We start from the raw sequence: 17,379 nt of genomic DNA on the forward strand, positions 1-17,379 counted from the left end.
AGCCAAGGTGGGGCCTGCCGCGGTACCTCTGCGGCCTCTGCCGAACGGCAGTCCCGATGCATATTTTATGCAAGACATATGGTTGACATATGATGAAATATTCACACGCGGGGCCTTTCACCGGCCCCTTGCACCCCCGGAGCTAACCCTAATACTAACCTCTCAAAGTTAATCTAATAAGTATTTCGGTAATTCACGTTTATACTATTACACGTCCGCATTGGGCATATACAAGTGATACCTTTGGGTTGCATAAAAATGGTCGTGCACGAACCAGTCTGGTGCCCCCGGTCGGGATCGCCATCACCCTCTGGCTCGTGCACGGTGTCGGCACTCGCTTTCCCCCGCACTGAAGAGCTTCAATCACCCAGACCTCACTGCAATGGAGGGGTGTGCAGGGGGTTCAGAGCTGAATGCCCTCACTTCCTTGTTTGTCCATTCCTCAACCCACGCACACCACGCTACCCACGCAGCACCTCTGGACCCTCTTGGCGGCGTGGCGTCTGCATGCGTTGTGATGGGCCGCTGAAATCATGCCCTTCTCCTCCGTGGGGTTTTCTGTCTATAATTAACGCAGAATGGAGTCGTGATTGGAGTCTGTGGAAGTCTCCCCCGGGAGTTGCCGATGATCTGGCAATGTCTGGGTTGTTCTGGTCGATGGAGATTGATATCATTAACCACTAGTGCCAGGCCGTAGAGGTTCTCCAGGTGAGAGCATTCGAATTACAAACTCCGAGCTTATACCGCGGTTCAGGGGTAGCTACGAGATCATTATCACCAACAACAATCACAAGCACGTCCGATCTCAAAGATGGGTGTGGAAGGTGCGTCAAAAGAAGCAAAGGCGTAGCACCGCCACAAGCTACGATCAGAGTCTAGTTCTGGCCTTCTGGGTCCGGCTTGCCCGTCTCCCCACTTGTATCTCCTAGTGAGTATCACCTGCAGTCTGAAGATCGATAACGTCACTCGGAGTCCTCAATCACGACGACATGTCTGACATGGTCTTGCCTGGGTTCTCGTACGTTGGTTGCACAGCACCTAAGTGCTCGACCCCAGCTCAGCTGAGAACTAGAGAGAGACCTTCTCCGCGATTCATCGGACTCATCTCGCCATCTCCACCACTCCTCGTCCTAGTAGATTAGACTGTTTCTCCTCTAGTGTCACATACTATCAAACACTATATAATCACCTGTACATCTTCCAGTGGCCCCTCGGTTACTCTGTTCCCGCGATCTTCCAAGTCTCATCATCATCATCTTCTTCTTCTTCTCCTTCTTCATCCTCATCCTCATCCACATCATCCCTTTACTTTAATCCAAATCAGCAAACATGTCCTACAACAACTACGGCGAGCGTGATAACGAGTTCGGCTCCCAGCGTGGTGAGTTCGGCTCCGAGCGCGAGAACGAGAGACGGGGCGAGCGCCGCGAGGACTCCTCCAACTACGGCTCTGAGGACCGTGAAAACAGGAGGAACGAGTTCGGCTCTTCCAACTATGGCTCCGATGAGAACCGTAGAAACGAGGACCGTCCTCAGTCTTCCTCTTACCAGTCTGGCGACAACAGCCGCAACGACTACGAGAAGAAGGAGTCCAGCTACGGCTCTAGCAACAGCTACGGCTCCGAGAGCAGGCGTAACGAGAACGAGTCCTACGGCTCTGAGGACAACCGCAGAAACGACTATGAGAAGGAGTCTTCCAGCTATGGCTCCGGCAACAAGCGCGATGACGATGAGAGAAAGGAGTCTAGCTATGGCTCTAGCAACAGCTACGGCTCTGAGAACAAGCGCAACGACAGCTCCAGCAACTCTTATGGCTCCAACAACGACAACAACAACCAGAGCTATAAGAATGATGCCGGCTACAAGGGCGACGATGACGACAAGCCTTCCAGCTATGGCTCCAGCGACACCTATGGCTCCGAGAACAAGCAGAGCGGCTACGGCTCCAGCAGCAACAACAACAGCTACGGCTCTGACAACAAGCAGAACAACTCTTCTAGCGACGGCGGTCTCCTTGGCAAGCTTAGTGGTATGGCCATCTCTGGCATCAGCGGCCAGAACAAGAACAGCAACAGCAACAACAACAACCAGCAGCAGTCCTCCAACAACAACTCCGGCGGTCTCATGAACGCCTTCAACAACATGGCTGGCGGTGGTGCCAAGGGTGAGCAGAACGAGGATTATCTGGACAAGGGTAAGTTCATCAAAACACTTCCTCCCATTTTTTCCCCTATCCTATCAAACAATAATCTGACCAACTTTGTTTTCGTCTGCAGGCATCGACTGCGTCCAGGAGAAGTTCCTCAAGCAGGGCCCGCAGGACAACGAGAGTGCCGTCGAGCAGGCCAAGGACAACATGATTGCCGACGCCATCCGCAACGGCTACAAGACGGCTACTGGCAACGAGTTCCCTATCAAGGACAAGGACAACAATAACAATAACAACAACAACAACAACAACGGTAACAACAACGGTGACAACAACCTCGCCGGCCTCGGCAAGAAGTTTGGTCTCTTCTAAGCAGGCATGGTTTATGGTGGTGGGTTGGGTACTCCTGGACGGACCGAGAGTAAAAATTAGATATCTGAGTATCGTCACGAGTTTACGACTTTTTTAAATACCAGAAAAGGGGCCAAAAAAAAGATCTCCTAGTTTCTCACATACTATTACGCAATCTGTCTGTCTCCTTCTTGGTGAACATTGTTTCCATAGGAACTTGTCAGAGTCAAGTCTTGCATCCATTCCCTCCGTAGAGGTATGTAACCACTCCTCCTCCGTCTCCCCTTCTATTCTTTCCTCCACTTAGGACACACTTACGCACATTTACTACTCACACCATCCCTCCTCTTCGCAGCCGAAGCCGCCATGGCCATACTCGCCATAAGCTCCGCATTCCTCGCCATCGCCTCAAACCTCGCCACCTCTTTCTCCGTGTAACTCTTGGTCTTAGCGTCCGTCGAAGTCGCCCGCGCGGCCGAGAAGTCGCGCGTCACGTCGCGGAGCTCGGAGGCGTTGGAACGCCAGGCTGCTGCTGCTGCTGAGGAGGAGGAGCTGGAACTAGAGTCGGAAGATGTGGGAGAGTTGGAACCGGGGGTGAAGTCAGAAGCGCTTGCAGAGATAGAGGAGTTAGATGAATCGGGGCTGGTGATGTAGATGTATGGAGCGGAGCCGTGGGCTTTGTGGAGGCGTGGCATTTTTTATTCTTCTTCTTCTTCTTCTTCTTCTTCTTCTTCTTCTTCTTCTTCTTCTTCTTCTTCTTCTTCTTCTTCCAGAGGCGAGGAGAAAAACTAGTTGTGTGGAGTTGAGGAGTGTGGTACGTAGGACTACACTAGATTAGATGGAGAGGGTTGGGGAGAGGTCAGTTATACTTGTGAGTCTCTAACGGGCGTCATTCACAACCAGAGGCTTGGAAAAGGCCTGTGGAGATCGCACGAGTGGGTGGGTAGTGACCTGTTCTTTGTGGTATGACGGCAACAATCAACATTTAGTGGCTAGCGGATTGGTGACAATCTTCTTTGTGTGGCTGTTTTTGGGTTGTATGGTTTTCCTTGCCGGGGAACGCGGATGTTTTCGCGGATGTTTTCCGAGTTCCCCTCTTTCTTTGTCAGTGATTTCCCGTCACTGTCACTGCCTCCGAGTGATTTCTTGCACCTTGATTGTGGATGGTGACGCTTGTTGGTGTTGCTGATAGAGTCAGGAACGGGAGGAGCCGTGTCCTTAAATGATCACGCAGTCAAACTGTCGTGTGACTTGGAATGGGTAAAATATCCAGGCTTCAGAGCCCATCACCAACGTTGACATCGACTTCTCCATGGAAGACACGAGGGGAACGCAAGTCAGTTTCCCACAAAGAGGCCTGATGTAGCTTGCTAGATCATCATCATAAGGTCACGATCTTTGTTCCTCATGCACAGTCCACCTAGCCCCTCGGTTTAACTTGCTATGAGCTTCTGGTGAACTCCCCAAACACACAAAGATAATACCTGTATTCGAAGGTCATTCTATCGTTGTTCGTGGGCGCAGAGATCCCAAAGAGCCGTTATGAGATGTCGTCTAACATGCTGGTTCGCCGTGGCGGTCTTCAGGCCTCCTAAATCGTATCAGAGATAAAGCAGGTTGATATGAAGGAACAACATGTTCGATTCCATGCGATGCGGCTCGTCCGTAAATAGGATCCGGGGTTCCGGATTGAACTCCGTTAATGCTGCGTCGGGACTCGGAAGTCCGGCCGGGGTCCATAAAGGATGCATGGCGATTCTCTTATAAGGCTGAAAGTGCAGTGGCAAGACGGGGGAAGGTGGGAAACTCCCTGTTTTAAACGGTTCCGCCTCGCTCCAGGACAGGAACAAGACGGGAGCCATGTGGGGCTCGGCAGCTGAGGTCCGGGCTTGGATGGAACCAGAACCGCCAGGCTGGTGCCTGCTGAGGTGTCACTGGGGCCATGACGCATAGCGATTAGGGCCAATCCCTACAGCGGTTTTGCCAGTGTTACAGGCCAAGCCGCAACCGTCAGCCAAACAGCCGGCCCGTCAGTCGGGTCTGGGCTTCCCTTCAACTTTGGCTCAACAAGAACGCCGGACTGGGCCTTTCCACTTCCTCTCTCTTTCTCTTTTTTTTTTCAGGACTCCGCGCCTCGCCCCTTCTTCCACGCACGCCCCGTCTCTTCAACGCCGTCACTGCCTGTCGTCGCTCGCTCGCTCACAAATCATTGACAGCAACGCTGCCGATAAAAACACTTTGATCGTTGAAGCCGGAATCAACGAAATCGATTTCGACCGCTTTCCCCTAGGTTCTGTCTCGTTCGATAAAAAGTCCCTCGAAGCATCTGCAATCTCCGACGACTACTACTTCCAGCGTACCGACCGTGACCCGACTGTTCTCTGTTCTGCGGCGGCCTCACTCGAGCGCTCCCTCAGACGCCTTCACTGGTAAACCGGAGCAGTCACGCCCAAATACAGACAAGCCCATTTGCAACAAAGGGCTTCGATCTCTATCGTTCAGAGCGACGCACCAAATCAATCGAATCTTGGGGGTCTCGCGTCCTACCCCGCCTTTGACGTTTTTTCGACCATTTAATTTCCCGGCTTCTGGTTTTCCACTGCAGAAACTTTGAACCCGCAGTTCACCTGGGCCACGACCATTTTCCCATCTCCTCCAGATAGTCCAAATACACAGTCCCGTTTAACAACGCCCAAAATGGCCGATTTCGTCATTCCCAAGCCTCCGCAGCAGGAGAAGTTCAAGGAGAATCTCCAGAATGTCCTCATGTGCCCGGAGTGCAAGGAAGACCCACCTCACCTCGTCGAAGAGTTCTCGTCAGGAGACATGGTTTGCGGCTCCTGCGGTCTCGTGCTGGGCGAGCGTATTATCGACACCCGCTCCGAGTGGCGTACTTTCTCCAACGACGACCAGGGCAACGATGACCCCTCTCGTGTTGGTGATGGTCCCAACCAGCTGATCGATGGTGATCAGCTCCAGACCACTATCGCGTTCGATGGCAAGAACGGCAAGAATCTGTCCCACCTTCAGAACAAGATCACTCAGGACAAGAACTCGAAGCAGCTCATGCAGGCCTACCGCGATATTCAGGGCTTGACGGACAGCATCAATGCTGGTACCCAGGTGGCAAATGCTGCCAAGCACATCTACAAGCTCGTTGAGGACAACAAGGCCCTCAAGGGCAAGTCTCAGGAAGCCATCACTGCTGGCTGCATCTTCATTGCATGCCGCCAAACGGGAGTGCCGCGTACGTTCCGTGAGATCTACAGCCTGACCAAGGTTTCCAAGAAGGAGATTGGCAGGGTTTTCAAGCAGTTGGAATCCTTCCTCCAGAAGATCGGAGGCGAGGAACATGCAATCACGACCAGCATCCCCACCTTCAACCAGCAATACCAGGGCAAGGGATCTACTACCGCTACCGAGCTTTGCGCTCGTTACTGCAGCAACCTTAACTTCCGTAACTCGGTTGCGGTCGAGGATGTTGCCCGCCAGCTGGCCGACAAGACCAGCACTATCTCGGAGCTGGCTGGCCGTTCACCCCTTTCCGTCGCCGCTGCCTGTATCTACATGGCATCCCACATCAGGAACGAGTCACGTACATCCAAGGAGATTGCGGCAGTGGCGGGTGTCAGCGACGGAACCGTCAAGACAGCTTATCGTCTGCTCTATAACAAGAAGGACAAGCTGCTTGAGGAGATCTTCCCTGAGGGAGTGCCAAACCTCGACAAGCTTCCTGCGAATTAGGGACCTCGGGTGCGCGGGTAGTTTGGATAGAGCGTTGGCTTTTGATTTTCACGGGACAGAATCGCGGCGTGACAGCATTGCGTTTTCTTAAGCTTGACAGGGTGGTCAGCCTCACTAAGATGACAAGGTAGTCCTACTGAGAACGTGGCGGCTTTTGAACTTGGTTGACAGGCAAAAGGCAACCCACAGGCACGTCCGGATTTTCAGAAGTTTGGGAGCATCTTGCGTGGTCGGGAGTGAAGCGGATCATCATATACACAAGATAGGGCCAGTGACTGCAGAGGCTGCAGTGTGGCAGGTCGAAGGGGTCCAGGCGTGTGATCAGAGGTCTTCACTTTGACTATAAGGTGGGCAATGGGCTTAACGTAGTCGGCTTCCACCTAGGCACATTGGAAGGACATTTGCGGTTCTGAAAGTTGATCTTACTCGAGGCATTGGGGGACTTCTTTAGCTACTCGCTATTTGCTTTAGCAGCGACAGGAACTTGGGAGCAGAATGATAGTTAATACAAGATATCATTACTCCACATCTGGCCAACCGTTGAAAACATGAAGTCTAAAACAGGCAGGTTTGTCGAAGATGTCCATGGAAGAGCTGGAATCCAGAACTTCTAAGGGATGAAGTGGTTGCAGTGATTAGTTGATGGACACAGTGCCACATAGGACCGTTGCACCAAAAGAATCACAGTGCATATTGCCTATTTACTGTACACGCTAAGTGGGCCATTGGGCAGTCGCTTGATGCGCAAACCACCACTAGCGCTGACTGCAGCGGCTTCACGTCTCCCGTCTCTCAACCGCGTCTCAGTGATTTTGGCATCGTCATCTCCAAACCCCAAACGTAACTCATCGGACCGTCCTACTCTGCGCCGACACTCCAAACCCGATCACAACTTATCATCGAGCACACGATACTTTGCCGTCGACAAAATGCCTTCTCGGCGATCAGGCCGCGCAGCCGCTAAACGCGCGCAACAAGCCCTTGGTAAGTTGTTCTGTTTTCCATCATTTGCCAGTTCTTCCCTCCATTTGCTTGTAGTTTGTAAAAGACTACATCCCACACCACTGTAATTCACTCTCAATAACACACGTGAATCTTTCCGTCCTCAAGCAAACAGTCGCTTACCAAAGTCTTGCACAAATCAGAAAGCACCCCAAAGACATTCGAAGGTCTAGACGACGAGGATGAGCCCATGCCCGATGCCGATCAAGACGATGCCGAACCCTCACAACGAGATGGCGAGGATGATGCCGAGAAGGATGACGAGTCGGTTGGTGACGAACACGAGGAAGAGGAAGCCCCAGAGGAAGACGAATCAGGAAAGAGCCCAAGCCCTCCCCCAGAGCCTGTCATCCGCCGCCGACGCTTGGGGCGACCACCCAAGAACCGACCTCCCGACTGGGACACTCTACCAATCGAACCCCCCAATCGCGATGAAAATACCCCTCGCCGTCGCGGTCGCGGAGGATGGAGAGGCAGGGGCGGTCGCAAGGGCCAGCATTTTCAACCAACCCAACAGTCTATCGACAAAGATGGTACTGTCCTCGATATTATCAACGACGAGGTGGACCTTCCCGAGGACCCGGAGGGTGAGAAGAAGGTCGATAAGCTGGGAAATCTGAAGGACGGCCGCGAGTACCGTTGCCGCACATTCACCGTCCTCGGCCGTGGAGATCGCCTATACATGCTTTCGACCGAGCCAGCACGTTGCGTCGGCTTCAGAGACTCGTATCTTTTCTTCACCAAACACAGAAAGCTCTACAAGATCATCGTCAATGACGAGGAAAAACGGGACATGATTGAGCGCGAAATCATCCCACACAGTTACAAGGGCCGTACCATTGGTATCGTGACGGCACGCTCAGTGTTCCGCGAGTTCGGCGCCCTGATCATTGTCGGCGGACGAAGGATCGTCGACGACTACGAAGTCGCCAAGGCGCGAGAGGAGGGTGTCGTTGAGGGCGAGCTTGCCGATCCCAACGATATCTTCGAGCCAGGAAAGCCTTACAACAAGAACCAATATGTGGCGTGGCACGGTGCAAGCTCAGTTTATCACTCGAATATACCTTCAGTACCACAGCAAAACGCCAAGGTCGCCCCAACCAAGCGACGGGTTGCCGTCAACGACGTGAACTGGCAGTTGGAGCATGCTCGCGAAGCTAGGTAAGCATTCTCTTGTTTACTTTGCTTGCTACGGACACAAGCCCGCTAACACCTGTTTTCTACACAGTAACTTCAACAGCATCCTCACCAGCGTCCGACGCGCGAACCTGAACGGCGTCTACGACATCCACACCAACCAAATGCATTACCCACGCATCATTCAGCCTACACATGCCCGCATCACGCAAGTGGTAGACTCTGAAGACGCCTCGTCCTCGTCCTCAGGCCTTCCTCCCGTCAAACCCTCGATATCCCGCAACTTCCTCATCACTGACGTGGAAGTCGAGCTGCCACCCGCCGGCATCTCCCCGGCCGCCTACGAAGTACCCTTCCGCACATCGCCCGCCGATCGGGCTGCCTCCGCGCGTGCCGACTTCCTTGCTCCCTTTAAAGGCTTGAGCGCAGTACCGGACGACATCAGGGATCTGCTGCCCGAGGAGTGCAGGAAAGCATTCGATAGCGCTGTGAAGAATGAGGAGGAGTGGTTCGGCAAGTGGGGTGACGAGAAGGATACGACGTGTCGCCGCGAGCCGGTGATTGATAAGGCTATTGTGCCTTATAGCATGAATATCATGTGAGGAGGCATTATGGGCGTTCAACAGGTGTCACGTGCGAAAGACATACAGACAGACACAGGCTTGTTGTTCTGGTTTGGATACAAGCTTAGACCGTCTTGGTGACAGGTGCTTGACCGTATTTTCTTGGTTCAGGTCAAGAGACTTGTCTTCCACGGTCTTACTACTTTGGAGTCTCCTGCCGCGGTCATGAAACCTCGTGGCTCGATTAGCATGGAGCATCAAAAGACCGGAATCTGTTTCTTGGAGGTACATTCGTACTTTCTATATGTCATAAGAAAGACGATAAGGTTAAAGGGCCCGGATGACTTATGATACGCTCGGGCTGGGAGATACCGAAAAGGGGAAAAGAGTAGCGGAAAGGAAAAATCCGGTTGGTCGTTGGAGGCGGCGCTCATCCATCATTTTTTTTTCGGCTTGCTTCATTGAATTGCTCATAAACGGATGGTGTATTTGTTGGCTGGGCCATTGCGGTTTAAAAGGGGGAATGGGGAATGTTTGGTAACCTCTTGTCTATTTATAATATACCCAGCGTATAGGCACCCCCTAATTCCAGCATGCCATCTCGCTTTTTTCGCGGTTTACTTCGTTGACTCTCATGGAGTAAGTGGCTGCGCTGATTTGGATGGTCGTAAGTAAATGGAAGTTAGTTGAACTTGATCTCGTTACGTTGGGTGTCCGCAGTTCACAGAGGAGTGTTATACATAGCTCATGAGACAACGACTCCAGCCATTTACTGCTGTTTGTATCAACATAACCAAAGGCGGGCCATATCACTTACCGTCGTTGCTCAGGAAAAATCTGAAGGCAAAGAGGATCATGTGGGAGTGAAGTGGATATATCTTTTCTGGCTTTAGCCTCGACTTTTATTTACGTCTTCTCAACACGTTACGGGTGTTGTTCCGTTCCGCGCCGTCGCGCCATCTCACATTCCAACCTTTGGCAACACAGGGTTATCTCGTACACCGAGATACTCGGCGAAGTAGTTACAGGTCATCTCACGGGCTCAATGAGATGAAGCACACATGGATCAGTTGAAGCGTTTGTAATAAATACCCTTCCATTTTTTGCACATGAAGAGAGGAGATAAAGCGAACTGTTCTAAAATGGAACGATTAAGCTACGAACGAACATCAGGAATGGAACCTAACTCAATCGGTTCATCCATCTGAGGGGTCAGTTCAGAGCAAGTAAAGTGGGAGTGTCTCTTCCAGAACTTGCACCCCCTTGCATGAAAGAGGAAATTTCGGTGGTAGGTAAAACAGACTGCCCAAATAAACTTACATACCTATACTCGTTTTTGTTCCTCTCCTGAGTAGAACTGATGAACTGATGTAAGAACATCACTTGAGTACCTACCTACCTTAGCCAAGAGCACCAGGTAGATTGATTAGGTGGCTGTCAGAAGCAAGCATGCATCTTGCCTTCTCATTTACACCATTCCCAAGGAACAGTCATAGACGTACGTACGTTCGTTATCCACTGCCGTCTCAGTCTTTCCAAATCTTCCAGGCAGCCAACTTTGACAATGAGGTAGTCTCTTTCATGTACCGGTATTAACTAATAACTATCTATCAGTCGACATCACAACTCAACAGGCAGCCCAGCCCCTTTTGGATATATCAAGAGTCGGCGGCACCCGAGGTAGCAGATAACATGGAAAGTTTCTAGTGAACAGGCACTCAAAACCGCATGTCCTTTCGTCCCACAAGATCCGATGTCCGATGAACTCAACCGAAAGTTGAGGTTAGTACTACTATTCGCATGTATGAAGCGATTCTCTTTGGTTGATTGAGATGTTTCTGGGCCGGACCGGACTGGATAGGTATTGAGGACTCAATGGTTTCTTCTGCCTGGTATACGCAGATGATGACGATACCGGCCGTTATCATTTTTGATTGATACGGCTGTCACCGCTTAGCTACTACCAGGTTAGGTTGAATGATTGCTTACGCGGAGAAAGCCAACATCATGGTCATATCTATCCTTCCTGATAAGCATCTCCAGCTGCCTGGGATGTTCTCGGCAGAGCCTCGCGTCTCGTTCTGTCTTCGAACTTTGACGATGATGAACATAACTATCAACTCTTAAGCCTGACGATCAAGTCACTCGATTATACACAATGTCTGCCTGGCCATGTACACCCACCCACCTTCTCACACGCACAGCACGACACCCCCTGATATCTTGTCATGGATCGTGTAGTTATTTATGACTTGACCACCTTTGCAGGATCTTCTTACAAGTGGCCGGTCAATCTTCTTCCCACACTACGCTACCATGTTGCTTAGCAGGCAGGCATGTGCCATCAAATAGACGACTGTCAGATACCTACCATTTCTGTTTGACTATCAGTCGGAGATGGAAACAAGTTCTTCTTCCATTTACGATCAGACTCTCATCAATTCGCACCTTGATACGAATAGAGTATGGTATATCGTCAATAACCGCCGCCCAAGAACTCAGCCAGACAAGCGAGCGGGCCGATTTGAAAGGAAGTAGTAGATCCAGGAAGAGAGATATTTAATGTGTCAACTGACTGAGGTGTACCTGCTCACGTTTGAACTTTTTCTGTGTCATTTCCTCAGCCAACCTTGACCGAGCCGAAGAGGAACGAACATGTGGTTCTTTGCTGAAATGATACGATGTAGTAGTATATTTCAAGCCTCACCTGAGCTGACTTGGTAGACCTGGCTGGTTCGCTCCGGACGGAACTACGCGATACTTGGGGATGGTACGGATGAACAGACAGATGAAACATAAACGACTGCGAATAACCTCGAGAAGGATGCTTGTTGACAGGCGAAATAATGAAGTGAATCCACAAGCATACCACGACCCCCGGTCCATGCTCGTCATAGCAATTCTTGTTTACCTTGACGCAAGTCGTCTTCTTTCTGACCCATCTTGGCAAACTGGTTGGTTCGAAATTGCCACTCGAAGATGGTAGAATGTGCATACGTAGGCCGGTTCGTGGGGGGATTAGGTTAGGTTACCACCAGAACGTGGCTGAGTGTACCTTGCCCCATCGTCAAGAAATCCATGCTTGGGCTGGTTCGTGAAACGATGCAGACGAAGCCAGAAGAATTGTGAGTTTCCTAATTCGTGTTACATACGGAGTCGTATCGATGTACGTAACTATGTTAGTCAAGGAACGTATATGTATTACTGCTGATCAGCTTGTCAGTCTCCTCACTATACCTCACCTTGCAGAGACTCAGAGAGTGTGTTAATGAATTGCACGTCGTCGTCGACGTCTGGCTACGAGCGGAAGGAATGAAGCATTGCCCGTCTTGCCTTGCCTTGCTGGCCAGCCTGCCTGCCTGCCATCACAAGAGGGGCGACGATCTCAGTCGTGGGAAATAAAATCCAGGGACTTCCGTGATCAGCATCGAAAAGTCAAAAAAGGGTCCCTCAAGACAAGGACAAGGTCACTCGCGGAGACTCTTTCCGCGTCCTGTCATCTTTTGTTCGTGATAGCTTTTCAGGGAATTTGTGAGGGCGTTTCTTTGCATTGCCCCTCCTACCCCTCTCTCTTGCCCTGCGGGAAGATGCTTCTAGATTGGTCCGCCTTCCAAGACACACGATGCATGCCAGATGGAGTTACCAACTTTCTTGCAAGTTTTCTTTTTTGTTATGCGAGTGAGATGTGAGATCTGCTCAATCTTCGACCGTTTTGTGGTCCAACATCTTCAGGACACAGGATTCTTATGCCTTGCCTGCCTGCCGCCTTGGCTGTAGCCTGAACTGCCCGACTTTATAGTTCGGTATCTCATGTTGATACGCCATGAGGTTTGGGAACAGGCATCGTCAGCATTGCCTCCGCCCCTCCAATGGGGTCAAGTAACGAGTTCAAGGAGGATCATGACCCCATGACACGTCTGGATTACCCAGCGGATTTAAAGGTCAATCCTCATGCCTTTGGGAACTCGGCGGTCCCTGTCTGCCTGCGGCGTTCTGGGCAAAGAGATGCTTTCAAGCTGCCATTGATGGAGGAGGAATCGTCAAGTACCTGCGTATAAAGCGGAGGGACCTTGACCAGCGCGCCATCTGGCCTTTGATGGTTCATGACGATGCATGTAGAATTGTACAGTAAGATGCCCTGTAAATGCAAACAATTGGGGCAGGTCATTTTCCTTGCAGTTAGTGGGCATTTGCACTTAGAGGTACCAGTGCACGGACCCAATTCCAGGCCGTCGCCCACTAGAAGCCCGCTGACCGCGAAAAAAGTGGAGTAAGTGACCCCTGTCGAGAGCCAGAGATCCTCCCCTCCTAGTAAAAGAATGCCCCTGTAAATGCAAAACCAGGCCTAACCGGCTTGCATTTAGCAGTTAGCAGGCCTTGCTATAGTAAAATAATTCGGGCATAGAAATTCCTGGCATTTACTGGGTCTTTGCATTTATTGGGACTTGCATTTACAGGGCATCTTACTGTATGTAGAAGTGAGTTTACGGAAGCGCCCGATACGACCCCTTCTCTGGCTGTCAATGTTGCGTAGCAACGAACTGTTTTGTCAGCTGCATGAGACTCGAACGAACTGAATTTCCTCCCCCCACCTGGACACCCAGTTGTTTTTAGTGGTCATCTCATATCTGATTCTCGACCAACCAAGACCCTTTTGCTTGACTGCAGTTGGCAAGCAAAAAGTCTTGCTAGCCACGAGGATACGCAGCAGCCTCGGGAGAGATTGACACGTTCGAAGCGAGGCTGCTAGTCTGCAGTAGTACGTATCGTAAAAGTTTACAAAATCCTACATAACGGAAACGTGGGCGTGAAGCGGCTGTTGATGAAGCTCCTTCCAACTCGGGGTGGGAATAAGGGGCAGTCCAAGCCATGTCGTGGTGATGGTGGAGATGACACCAGTAAGGTACGGCTACGGCGCATGATGGTCACGGACCGGACGGAGACGTCTTTGTTGGGAAACCCGAGTTTGATACGGAAGGCCAGCAGAGTTGTCCACACACGGAGTGTCGTTGACGCACATGGCGGCATCAGGGTCGCGTTTTGCCATGTCGTATCGGCCTGTTTTGGGAAAGAAGAGAAGAGAAAAAAACTTTCTTCAGATCATCGACCAGGTAACCTGGAACTCCAGGGATGGCGCGGGGGGCTGGGCTGGAGGAGAAGTTGGAGAAAAAGAAGAGACTGCGGCATATTTTTTTTTTCTTCAGTGCTTCCCGATCGAAAGCTTCCGGCGTTCAATGTTCCCTCATGCGCCTCTGGACACGCTACTGCAGCTTCATTTTCACATAGTCGCATCTCCGCTTTGCTCTTCTTGGTGGTGAGGGGTTCCTTGTTTCTGCCCAACCAACCACACCAACGCCGATTCTAGCCAGGCAACTCCAGGACACGGCGCTCTGATGCTGAGAGCAGAAGAGGGACAGCAGTGCCACTTTGTGCTAGAGAGACGTAACGTAGGAAGACCGGCAGCCACCGGACCACTCGCACAGCAGACACGCATCCGAGTCACCCGACTCGGACACTCGGAGCACAGGGCCGGAGAATACTCCGATGAATCTGCAAACGGAAACTTCCGGGCGGAGACGGACGCGGCGTTCAAATCTCAATTTGGACCCTCGGACGGACCGGACCACAATGGCAAAGGACATCGACGACGACGACGACGACACGACAACGATTCGTTTTTGCCCTTTTTTTTTTTTTTTTTCTGGACACGCCCGGTTGAAAAAAGTGCGTCTCGATTCTCCGCCGTGCACCTTCGAGACTGCACACGCCCCCTTCCGCACCGAGCGCTTTCAAGGTTCCGCTGCTTATCGACACCGCCGAAGCATGGTCGCTAGATTTCAATAAGCATGTGATCGTTCTGACTCTGTTGTGAAGCTCCGCGGTGTGTTATATTGAAGAGCAATCGATGGTATCGAGGCCGCCGCGGATGATGGACGTTCAACTCTCGGACTGAATTCTGCCTTTGAAGCTTCGTAACATGAGGGTTACAGGGTTGAATAGGACAAGGAGACGTCACCATCCAGGCCATCACCCACACTCGTTGTGTCATCACAGTGAAGACTGAGACCGCCCAGTGCTTTGCACAGCCAATGACATGATGCACCTTCATCACTGACCTAGAGTCAATCCGGAGGTCTCGGGGTGCTGAAAGAGTTACTCAACGCCAACGGTTGCCAAGTGAGAATAGTAATTTGGAGTGGGTGATGTGGTTGCTCTCGTGTGTGCACAGCGAATGAGTAAGCGGCAAGAAAGTCGCTCAGAGCCAACTGAGGGTTACGTTCTGATAACAATGACAGTCATGCATCGTCTGTGCCGCCGCCGGATACCACGTTGTGTAGATTTATTTCCTCATAAAGAGGCAGAATAGCTCTCGGATGCATCGTGAACTGTTGATATGGGTTGCAAAGTGCTGAGTGCCTTGGGGTTTCCAGGTGTATGTGACCATATGCGAGTTTTGTGTCTTGAGTTCTTCTTGGTTGCCTGTGCTGCCGACTCTTCACCGTCAAAAAGATTTGAGTTCGGCCCAACTGGGACGAGTTCGAATGATTGACAGCATGATAGCTCTACGGTCAACTTTGCTGCTTCGTTTTCAGCAGCACCGTAAGAAGATGACAACCATGCTCACCCTTGGCTCTGAGTCTTTTTTTGAAGGAGGCTGAACTTATACCCTCGTGACCTAGCAGCTTTTCGACGATCAGAGCCACTGTTCCATACTCGCCAAGTCGATCTTGATGTCAATATTATTCCTGACTCACTGGCGTGGTGTTGAGTGTTGAGAAAGCGAATCATCTTTGAAGGCTGGAAGACGTCCCCACTTGCCTGTAGCGTAAATGTCCGGCTCGGGCCATTCAGAAGTGAGGAAAAGAAAAAGAGCCGGCCAAGAGGCACAGAGGCACAGAGGGTCCGGGCAGTTCGCGGAGCTATCGGCCCTTGACCGCTTCTCAAGATCTGGTGCCATTGAGAGCCACGGTGGACGCTGTGCTTTCCTTGTGCAACTGCTTCTGTCTCGCACAAGGGGGGTTTGTCTAGCGCATCCGAAACTGGGTCAACACCATTCTCAAATGGACATGGGTGTCCGAGGGGCTGGAGGATTTGGAGAAGTCCCCTGGCAAGCCTGCGACTGGCCCTTCCCGGTCTGTTGTCACCATCCAAGTGAAAGCCGTTGTAGTTTCCATGACTCGTGCCGGAGATACGGGTCGTGATGGACCGGCCCTGACAATGGGACGCGGTAGCTCTGATGAGACCTGTAGGTACCTAGAGAGGTTCACTTCCAGTCAAGCTAATGACTCACCTGTAGTTATAGATATAATGATATGGTTGTACTTTGGCAGTGATATGGTCACTACTCGGTACCCAGACGTCCCTGGAGAACCACAGCAGAGAAGTCATCTCTGTTTGTAAGGTAGTTCCCGGTACCAAGGTTCACAGCGGCGATGATGGAAATGGATGATAGAGTTTGGCGTATCTCTGTGGGTCTCACACCACGGATTCAACTCCATTCCGAGGTTAGTCCATTGCTGGGGCATTGCTGCTGGATTCGAGATTTTAGGGGATCCAGGGTGGGCAAGCCCTTGAAAATCCCAACTGTCCAGGCGACCCTGACCAGGCTCTCCGCTCTCCGTGATCCTGGAAAGCGTGCGAGACATGGTCTTCTTCGTCCGTGCCATGGGGTGGCCTCGGATAGGCACAGTGGGCGTGGTGGGCGTGGGTTGGTGACTTGGTGGTGTCGGCGCCCAGCGAGCCCAGGCAAGGCCAAGCCATCTGAAGATCCCCGTCCCGATGTGGCATTTGGTGGTATTTTTGGACTCAACAGACCCTGGATGGTCAACCTACCGTAGGGACATCCACGAGGTCGTGAACCCTTTCTTTTCGTCCTGGTCATCACCGTTGGACGGGCAATGCAGATATGCACATGGCCGCCTGAAACGATCGAGGCCTGATGAAGGAACTACGGCAGGTGGTGATGGAGAAGGCAGCCTGTAAATTGCGGAGGATTGAATCCGCTCCACGACGGGAGCATCCATTTCGGGTTCAGTACCGTTGATAAATACTCATGTTCAAGCGAGAACCGCGGCATGCTCATCCTCAAACGAGTGGAATTGGCATCGACCGAAGGGGGAGGATGCGCATGCCGTGTTGAGTGTTCAGTGTTTCACAGCACTTGGGTGGTGGCTGCCCTATAGGAATTAGGAAGGAGGAAGGAGGAAGGCACAACACTGGACTCAAAAGGTGCTCGGAGCAGATGACTGCCTGTGTGCTCTTTGGAATACGCGCCGGGTGCGCAGGACGACATTGATTATCAAAATGCAATGAGGAGTGCACTCAGAGTTGCAATGGAAACAACATCAAACCCACATGGAATGGACGCGGAATTGTTCCAAGAAATTTCCGTCCTCACTTCATCCGATATTGACATTGACATTCGCACACGGC

At 51.6% G+C, this 17,379-nt stretch overlaps 4 protein-coding genes across 4 annotated transcripts; 3 read left to right on the forward strand and 1 right to left on the reverse strand.

The window, feature by feature from the left end:
• The first annotated feature begins 1,007 nt into the window (after window positions 1-1,007).
• B0H65DRAFT_310214 (uncharacterized protein) lies at window positions 1,008-2,668 on the forward strand. The gene is made up of 2 exons (XM_062823285.1): window positions 1,008-2,194; window positions 2,277-2,668. Exons 1-2 carry the CDS (start codon window positions 1,330-1,332, stop codon window positions 2,519-2,521), a joined length of 1,110 nt encoding a protein of 369 aa, XP_062677460.1. The 5' UTR covers window positions 1,008-1,329; the 3' UTR covers window positions 2,522-2,668.
• Window positions 2,626-3,648, reverse strand: B0H65DRAFT_310205 (uncharacterized protein). The gene has a single exon (XM_062823284.1). It carries the CDS (start codon window positions 3,193-3,195, stop codon window positions 2,815-2,817), a length of 381 nt encoding a protein of 126 aa, XP_062677461.1. The 5' UTR covers window positions 3,196-3,648; the 3' UTR covers window positions 2,626-2,814.
• Window positions 3,649-4,970: 1,322 nt separating this feature from the next.
• On the forward strand, window positions 4,971-6,522 carry B0H65DRAFT_310251 (cyclin-like protein). The gene has a single exon (XM_062823286.1). The coding sequence runs from the start codon at window positions 5,198-5,200 to the stop codon at window positions 6,242-6,244; it is 1,047 nt and encodes a 348-aa protein (XP_062677462.1). The 5' UTR covers window positions 4,971-5,197; the 3' UTR covers window positions 6,245-6,522.
• A 651-nt stretch (window positions 6,523-7,173) lies between these two features.
• Window positions 7,174-8,985, forward strand: B0H65DRAFT_434318 (chromatin remodelling complex Rsc7/Swp82 subunit-domain-containing protein; the record flags this gene model as incomplete). The annotated part of the gene is made up of 3 exons (XM_062825121.1): window positions 7,174-7,228; window positions 7,390-8,407; window positions 8,475-8,985. 3 exons carry the CDS (start codon window positions 7,174-7,176, stop codon window positions 8,983-8,985), a joined length of 1,584 nt encoding a protein of 527 aa, XP_062677463.1.
• Between the last annotated feature and the right edge of the window lie 8,394 nt (window positions 8,986-17,379).

The sequence above is a fragment of the Neurospora tetraspora genome (assembly GCF_033439725.1).
Source record: "Neurospora tetraspora strain CBS 560.94 chromosome Unknown B0H65scaffold_8, whole genome shotgun sequence".
Classification (NCBI taxonomy): domain Eukaryota; kingdom Fungi; phylum Ascomycota; class Sordariomycetes; order Sordariales; family Sordariaceae; genus Neurospora; species Neurospora tetraspora.

Bases quoted from the DNA above. Each gene is read 5' to 3' on its own strand.
- B0H65DRAFT_310214 (XM_062823285.1), top strand. From the start codon at position 1,330: ATGTCCTACAACAACTACGGCGAGCGTGATAACGAGTTCGGCTCCCAG. The intron at 2,195-2,276 runs GTAAGTTCATCA...TTTCGTCTGCAG, and splicing joins CGAGGATTATCTGGACAAGG to GCATCGACTGCGTCCAGGAG.
- B0H65DRAFT_310205 (XM_062823284.1), bottom strand. From the start codon at position 3,195: ATGCCACGCCTCCACAAAGCCCACGGCTCCGCTCCATACATCTACATC.
- B0H65DRAFT_310251 (XM_062823286.1), top strand. From the start codon at position 5,198: ATGGCCGATTTCGTCATTCCCAAGCCTCCGCAGCAGGAGAAGTTCAAG.